The sequence below is a fragment of the Bubalus bubalis genome, chromosome 3, assembly GCF_019923935.1.
Source record: "Bubalus bubalis isolate 160015118507 breed Murrah chromosome 3, NDDB_SH_1, whole genome shotgun sequence".
NCBI lineage: Eukaryota > Metazoa > Chordata > Mammalia > Artiodactyla > Bovidae > Bubalus > Bubalus bubalis.
Window position 1 is genome coordinate 62,575,172 of NC_059159.1, and position 7,853 is coordinate 62,583,024.

General features: G+C 55.6%; 1 protein-coding gene across 2 annotated transcripts; it reads left to right on the top strand.

The window, feature by feature from the left end:
• Positions 1–2,413: 2,413 nt before the first annotated feature.
• On the top strand, positions 2,414–6,116 carry LOC123332729. Of its 2 annotated transcripts, none has more exons than XM_045164968.1 (2): positions 2,414–4,048; positions 4,277–6,116. In XM_045164968.1, exons 1-2 carry the CDS (start codon positions 3,652–3,654, stop codon positions 4,561–4,563), a joined length of 684 nt encoding a protein of 227 aa, XP_045020903.1. In that variant the 5' UTR covers positions 2,414–3,651; the 3' UTR covers positions 4,564–6,116. The 2 variants fall into 2 exon arrangements, with proteins under 2 accessions (XP_045020903.1, XP_045020904.1); XM_045164969.1 differs by having other exon boundaries at positions 5,205–6,116.
• The last annotated feature ends 1,737 nt before the right edge of the window (positions 6,117–7,853 follow it).

A 7,853-nucleotide genomic window follows, 5' to 3' on the forward strand; every position in this document is an offset into this window, starting at 1 on the left:
GAGAATAGTGCCTTACTCTCCAGTTGCAACAGGGATCTTGGGGTTCATATCGAGGTTCAACAGGGGAGTCAGTCTTCATCTCCCCTTGAGGCATGGAACTCCACTTTCCTCTCGAGTTGTAAAAGAGGTGTGAAGCCTCCTGTTGAGTTAAGGAGGGAAATCAGGCTTTTTCTAGAGGTGCAACAGGGAAGTCAGAACTCCCTTCATGTTGTGAGGGGAAACTCGGGGTTCCATTTGAGACACTGCAGGGGAATCAGGTCTTATCTCTAGTTAAGGTGGCACTCAGTGTCCTTTCGACTTGCAGCAGGAAACTTGGCATTTCTCCTGAGTTGCAATAGGTAAGACAGGCATGCTCTTGAGATCTGAGGTGAAAGTCGGGATCCCTCTCGAGTCGAAATAGGCCCTCATCTCAAAATGAGGTGGGGAACACTGGGCTCTTTTCGATTTGTGGTGGGAAACTCGGGGTTTCTATCGAGTTGTGATGGGTATCTCAGGGAACCTCTGGAGTTGCATAAAAGGAGTCAAACATTCTTTCAAGTGCGAGAGGGAACTTGGGATTGCTCTCAAGGCAATTCAGGGGAAGAGGGCCTCATCTCACCTTGAGGTGGGAATCTTGCAGTTTTTCTTGAGTTGCAGCGGGAATCTTGGGGTTCCTCTCGAGTTGCGACAGGGACCACAGTGAAAATCTCATGTTGCACCAGGTAAGTTGGCCTCCTTTTGAGTTGAGAGGGGCACCTCGGGATTCCTCTCAAGTCGCTGCTAGGGAATAGGGCCTCCTGACAAGTTGAGACAGGGAATACAGGCTTTTTCTACAGGTGCAACAGGTGAGTCTGACCTCCTTTCCTGTTGTGAGGGGAAACTCAGGATTCCACTCGAGTAGTTTCAGGAGAATCAGGTCTTATTTATAATTGAGGGGGAACTCTGTGTCCTTTCTACTTGTAGCAGGAAACTCGGGGTTCCTCTCACATTGCAATAGTTAAGACAGGCCTCCGTTTGAGGTGCGAGGGGAAAGTTGGGATTCCTCTCCAGTTGAAGCAGGGAAATATACCCTCAGCTGGAGATGAGGTATGGGACTCTTCTCGAGGTGAGGTATGGGACTCTTCTCGAGGTGAGGCGGGAAACTTGGGGTTCCTCTTGAGTTGCAACGGGTATCTTGGGGAACCTCACGAGTTGCATAATGGGAATCATGCCTCCTTTTAAGTTGTGAGAGGGAACTAAGGATTGCTCTCCAATCACTGAAGGGGAAAAGGACCTCATCTCACATTAAGTAGGGGAAACTCGTGGTTTTTCTCGAATTGTGGTGGGAATCTAGGGGTTCCTCTGGAGTTGCGACGGAGAGGTTGGGCTTCCTCTCGAGTTGTGAAGGGGACCTCAGGCAACCTTTCATGTTGCCTCATGGATGCCTGGCCTCCTTTTGAGTTACTAGGGGCCCCTTGGGATTCCTCTTGAGTTGCTGCATGAAAATAGGGCCTCATCCTGGGTTGAAGTGAAACTCAGACTTCCTCTCCAGTTGTGACTGTGATCTCGGGCTTCCTATTGAGTTTGAACAGTGGAGTCAGGCCTTGTCTCCTGTTGAGACATGGAACTCTGCTTTCCCCTCAAGTTGTAAAAGGGTTGTCAGGCCTCCTGTTGATGCAGGGAACTCGGGCTTTTTCTAGAGGTGCAATAGGGGAGTCAGACCTCTCTTCATGTTGTGAGGGGAAACTGGATTCCAAAGTGTTGCTGCAGGGGAATAAGGCCTTATCTCGAGTTGAGGGGGAACTTGGTGTCCTTTGGACTTCCAGAAGGAACCTCAGTGTTCCTCTCTTGTTGCAATAGCTGAGAGAGGCCTCGACCTGAGGACCAAGGGGAACGTTGGGATTCCACTTGAGTCAAAGCGCCAGGGAAGTCAGGTCTCCATGCGCGTGGCGAGGGGGAGCGCGTCATGGCTCTCGAGTCACGGGAGGGGACTAGGGCCTCGAGACGCATTGAAGAAGGACTCTCGAGGTCTTTCTCGGGTGGCGGCGGGAAACCCTCGTTTCCCTCGCCTTCTGCCGGGGATCTTAGGGAACTTCCCAGGGTGCCTCTGAGAGGCGAGGGATCCTGTGGAGTTGGCGGGGCCTCTCGGGACTCCGCTGGGTCTGGCGCAACGGAAGAGGGCCTCACCTCGAGGGGAGGCAGGAACCTCAGGCTTCCTCTCCGTTTCGGCTCCGACCACAGGGTCCCTGCAGAGTTGGGACAGGAGAGTCATGCCTCGTCTTGTCTGAGGAAGGGAACCCCGCTTGCCTCTCGAGTTGTCAGGGGTTTCAGGCCCCTGGTCGAGCTGTGTGTGGAACCCGCGGGTCTTTCCGGATGATGCACGGGGGTGTCAGTGCCCCTTCGTGTTGTGCCTTCACCCACAGGGTTGCCTTCGAAGAGGGGTCCGGGCCTCGGGTCCTTCTCAAAAGCGGACCGGGGAATCGGGGGCATTTGGCATGTGGCACCACCCACGTGGCTCGTCTCGAATTTCCCTGTGAGACCGGCCTCATCCTGAGGTGCACCGGGAAGGCCGGGAACCCCTTCTGAACCACGCAGGGGAATCGACTCTCCTGTCGTGATCAGGAGGGGAGAACGGGCTCAGATGAAGCTGTGCCGGGACTCTCGGTGTTCCCTCGAGGGTACCCGGCGTGTCGGGGAGCTTTTGGGGGTCGCACGAAGGGTGTCAGGTACTGTTTCGCACTTCAGGGCGGAACATGGGACTTCCCTGAGACGCTGTAGTGGGCAAGGGCCTCATCTTGCGAAGACGTTGGAACCACGTGTTTTTTCTCGAGTTGCGGCGGGATTCTCGAGTGACGATGGGGATTACAGGCTTCCTCCTCTGTTGGCCCTGGGAAGCCCAGTCTTCCATTCGATTGGCGAGGGAAAGCTGGGGGTTGCGCTCGAGTCACTGCAGGGCCAAAGAGACCTCATCTAGGCTTGTGTCCAGGACCTAATGTTCCTCTCCAGGGAAGGCAGGGATCTCGGGGTTGCATTCCAGGATCCCCCTGGGTGTCAGGCCTCGTCTCGAGGGGAAGCAAAGGACTCTGCTGTCCTCCCGAGTCGCGACGCGGATATCTTGGAGCCCCCTAGTGGCGTCAGTGGAGTCAAGCCTCCTCTTCATTTTGGAGAGAGGGCTCGGGATTGTTCTCCAGGCCATGCAGGAAAAGAAGGCCCTTCACATCGCGAGGACGGGGGCGTCTCAGGGGTTTCCTCGAGCTGCGGCGCCCGTGGGGGTTTTCCTCGCGAGGCACGGCGAGGATCTCAGGGAGCCTCTCGTGCGGCGCCAGGGAAGTCAGGTCTCCCTGCGCGTAGCGAGGAGGAGCGCGTTGTGGCTCTCGAGTAATGGGAGGGGACTAGGGCCTCAAGACGCGTTGAAGAGGGACTCTCGAGGTCTTTCTCGGGTTGTGGCGGGAAAAAGTCGTTTCCCTCGACTTCTGCCGGGGACCTTAGGGAACTTCCCAGGGTGTCTCTGAGAGTTGAGGGATACTGTGGAGTTGGCGGTGCCTCTCGGGACTCCGCTGGGTTTGTCGCAATGGAAGAGGGGCTCATCTCGAGGGGAGGCAGGAACCTCAGACTTCCTCTCTGTTTCGGACTCCGACATCAGGGTCCCTGCAGAGTTGGGACAGGAGAGTCAGGCTACGTCTTTTCTGAGGAATGGAACTCCGCTTGCCTCTCGAGTTGTTCATGGGGTTTCAGGCCCCTTGTCAAACTGTGTGTGGAATCTGCAGGTTTTTCCAGACGATGCACGGGGGTGTCAGTGACCCTTCGTTTTGTGTCTTCATCCACAGGGTTGCCTTCGAAGAGGTGTCCGGGCATCGGGTTCTTATGAAGAGCGGACCGGGATATCGGGGTCGTTCAGCATTTGGCACCACCCACGTGGGTTGTCTCGAATTTCCTCATGAAACCGGCCTCATCCTGAAGTGTGCCGCGAAGGTCATGAAACTCTTCCAGACAAAGCAGAGGAATCGACCCTCCTGTGGCGATCAGGAGGGGAGAAGTGGCTCAGATGAAGTGCTGCTGGGAACCTCGGTGTTTCCCTCAAGTGAGACAGGTATGTCGGGTAACTTTTGGGGTCGCATAAAGCGTTCCAAGTACCGTTTCGCTCTTCAAAATGGAACGTTGGACTTCTCTTGGGGTGCTCCAGCGGGCATGGGCCTCATCTTGGAATGACTGCGGAACCACTTGGTTTTTCTCGAGTTGCGGTGGGATATTTGAGTTACCACAGGGAATTCATGCTTCCTCTTGTGTTGGCCCACAAAAGTCTTATCTTCCATTCGAGATTCGAGGAAGAGCTGGAGGTGCGCTCTAGTCACTGAAGGCAAAAGAGACCCCACCAAGGCTTGTGTGCAGGACCTAATGTTCATGTCAAGGCTCGACAGAAATCTCGGGGTTGCATTCCAGACTCACCTTGGAGTCAGGCCTCAGTCTCGAGGGGAAGCAAAGGACTCTGCTCTCCTCTCGAGTCGGACGGGTATGTCTTGGAGCCCACTGAGTGGCTTAAAGGGAGTCAAACCTCCTCTGGTGTTTGGAGGGAGGACACGGGATTGCTCTCCAGGGAATGCATGAAATGAAGGCCCTCATCTCCCAATGACTGGGGCGTCTCGTAGGTTTTCTCGAGCTGTGGCGCTAGTGTGGGGTTTCTCACGAAGTAAGACTGGGAGCTCAGTGAGCCTCTCACGTGGTGCCAGGGCAGTCAGGTCTCTATGCACGTGGTGAGAGGGAGCCCGTCATTGTTCTCGAGTCATGGTAGGGGAATTGGGCCTGAAGACGTGTTAAAGAAGGACTCTCGAGGTCTTTCCTGGGTTGCAGCAGGAAACCCTGGGTTCCATCGACTTGTGCCAGTGACCTCAGGAAGCTTCTCAGCGTGCCTCTGAGAAGTCAGGGTCACTGTGGAGTTGGGAGGGGCCTCTCGGAACTCCACTGGGTTTGGTGCAATGGAAGAGGGCCTCATGACAAGTTGAGGCAGGAACCTCAGGGTTCCTCTCCTGGCTTCGAATGCGCCGGATCTGACTCGGATCGCAGAGTCCCTGCAGAGTTGGGACAGGAGAGTCAGGCCTCGTCTTGTGTGGAGGAATGGAACTCCGCTTGACTCTCGCGTTGTTCATGGGGTGACAGGCCACTTGTCGATTTGTATGTGGAACTTGCGGGTTTTTCTGGACGATGCACCGGGGTGTCACTGCCCCTTCGTGTTGTGCCTTGATCCACAGGATTGCCTTCGAGTTGGGTTCTGCCATCGGGTTCTTATCAAGAGCGGACCAGGGAATTGGGGTCTTTTGGCATGCCGCACCACCCACGAGGCTATGTCTCAAATTTCCTCGTGAGACTGGCCTCATCTTGATGTGCGCCAGGAAGGTCGGGAATGCCTTCCAGACAAAGCAGGGGAATCGAACCTCCTGTCGCGATCAAGAGGGGAGAAGAGTCTCAGATGAAGTGGTGCCGGGAACCTCGGTGTTCTCCTCAAGTGAGACTGGTATGTCGGGGAACTTTTGGGGTCGCATCAAGGGTTCCAAGTAACTTTTCGCTCTTCAATACGGAACGTGGGACTTCTCTTGAGACGCTGTAGCGGGCAAGGGCCTCATCTTTCGATGACGGGGGAACCACGTGGTTTTTCTTGAGTTGCGGCGGGATTCTCGAGTTACGACGGGGAATTCAGGCTTCCTGTTCAACTGGCCCAGGGAAGTCCAGTTTTCATTCGAATTGCGAGTTAGAACTGGGGATTGCTCTCGAGACACTGCAGGGCCAAATAGACCTCATCTAGGCTTGTGTCCAGGACCTAATGTTCCTCTGCTGGGGCGACAGCGATCTCGGCATTGCATTCTCGACTCACCCGGGGAATCAGGCCTCGTCTCGAGGGGAAGCCAAGGACACCGCTCTCCTGTCAAGTCGCGACGGGTATATCTTGGAGCTCACTGTGTGGCCTAAAATGAGTCAAGCCTCCTGTGGAGTTTGGAGAGAGGACTCAGGATTGCTCTCCAGGCCATACAGCAAAAGAAGGCCCTCATCTCGTGAGGACTGGGGCGTCTCGTGGGTATTCTCGAGCTGCGGCTCCAGTGTGGTGTTGCTCACGAGGTATAATGGGGAGCTCAGGGAGCCTCTCCTGTGGCGCCAGGGAAGTCAGGTTTCTATGCGCGTGGCTAGGGGGAGCGCGTCATTGCTCTCGAGTCATGGTAGGGGAATCGCACCTCAAGACGCGTTGAAGAAGGACTCTCGAGGTCTTTTACGGGTTGGGGCAGGAAACCCTTGGTTCCCTCGACTTGTGCCGGTGATCTCAGGAAGGTCTAAGGGTGCCTCTGAGAAGTCAGGGATACTGTGCAGTTGGGAGGGGCCTCTCGGGACTCCACTGGGTTCGGTGCAATGGAAGAGGGCCTCATCTCGAGTGGAGGCAGGAAACTCATGTTTCCTCTCCTGACTTCCCCTGGGCCAGATCTGACTCGGATCGCAGTTTCGCTGCAGAGTTCGAACAGGAGAGTCAGGCCTCGTCTTGTGTGGAGGAATGGAACTCTGCTTGCCTCTCCAGTTGTTCACGGGGTGACAGGTCACTTCTCGAGCTGTGTGTGGTACCTGCGGGTTTCTCCGGACGATACCCGGGGGTGTCAGTGCCCCTTCGTGTTGTGCCTTCATCAAAAGGGTTATCTTCAAAGAGGTGTCCGGGCATTGGGATCTTATCAAGAGCGAACCGGGAAATCGGGGTCTTTCGGCATGTGTCACCATCCACGAGGCTATGTCTCGAATATCCTCGTGAGACCGGCCTCATCCTGAGATGCACCGGGAAAGGCGGGAACCCCTTCAAGACAAAACAGGGGAATCGACCCTCCTGTCGCGATCAGGAGGGGAGAAGGGGCCCAGATGTAGTGGTGCCGGGAACCTCGGTGTTCTCCTCGAGTCAGACCAGTGTGTCGAGGAACTTTTGAGGTCGCATCAAGGGTGCCAATACCGTTTCGCACTTCAAGACGGAACGTGGGACTTCTCTTGAGACGCTGTAGGGGGCAAGGGCCTCATCTTGCGATGACGGGGGAACCACGTAGGCGTTTCTCGAGTTGTGGCGGGATTCTCGAGTTTCGACGGGGAATACAGTCTTCCTCATGTGTTGGCCCAGGGAAGTCCTATCTTCCATTCGAGTTTCAAGGGAGAGCTGGGGATTGCCCTCGAGTCACTGCAGGGCAAAATAGACCTCATCTAGGCTTGTGTCCAGGACTTAATGTTCATCCCTAGGGGCGACAGGGATCTCGGGCTTGCATACCAGACTCACCCGGGGAATCAGGCCTCGTCTCGAGGGGAAGCAAAGAACTCCGCTGTCCTTTTGAGTCGCGATGGGTATCTCTTGGAGCCCACTGTGTGCCCTAAAGGGAGTCAAGCCTCCTGTGCTGTTTGGATAGAGGACTCGGGATTCCTCTCCAGGCCATGCAGGAAAAGAAGGCCCTCATCTCGCGATGACGGCGGCGTCTCTGTGGGTTTTCTAGACTGCCGCGCTAGTGCCGGGTTTCTGACGAGGTACGAGAGGGAGCTCAGGGAGCCTCTCGTGTGGCGCCAGGGAAGTCAGGTCCCCATGAGATGGCTAGGGGGAGCTCGTCATTGCTCTCGAGTCATGGTAGGGTAATCGGGCCTCAAGACGGGTTGAAGAAGGACTCTCGAGGTCTTTCTCGGGTCACTGCATAAAACCCAGGGTTCCCTTGACTTGTGCCTGCGACCTCAGGGAGCTTCTCAGAGTGCCTCTGAGAAGTCAGGGATACTGTGCAGTTTGGAGGGGCCTCTCGAGACTCCTCTGCATTTGGTGGAATGTAAGAGGGACTCATCTCGAGTTGAAGCAGGAACCTCAGTGTTCCTCTCCATTTCTGACTCAGATCGCAAGGTCCCTG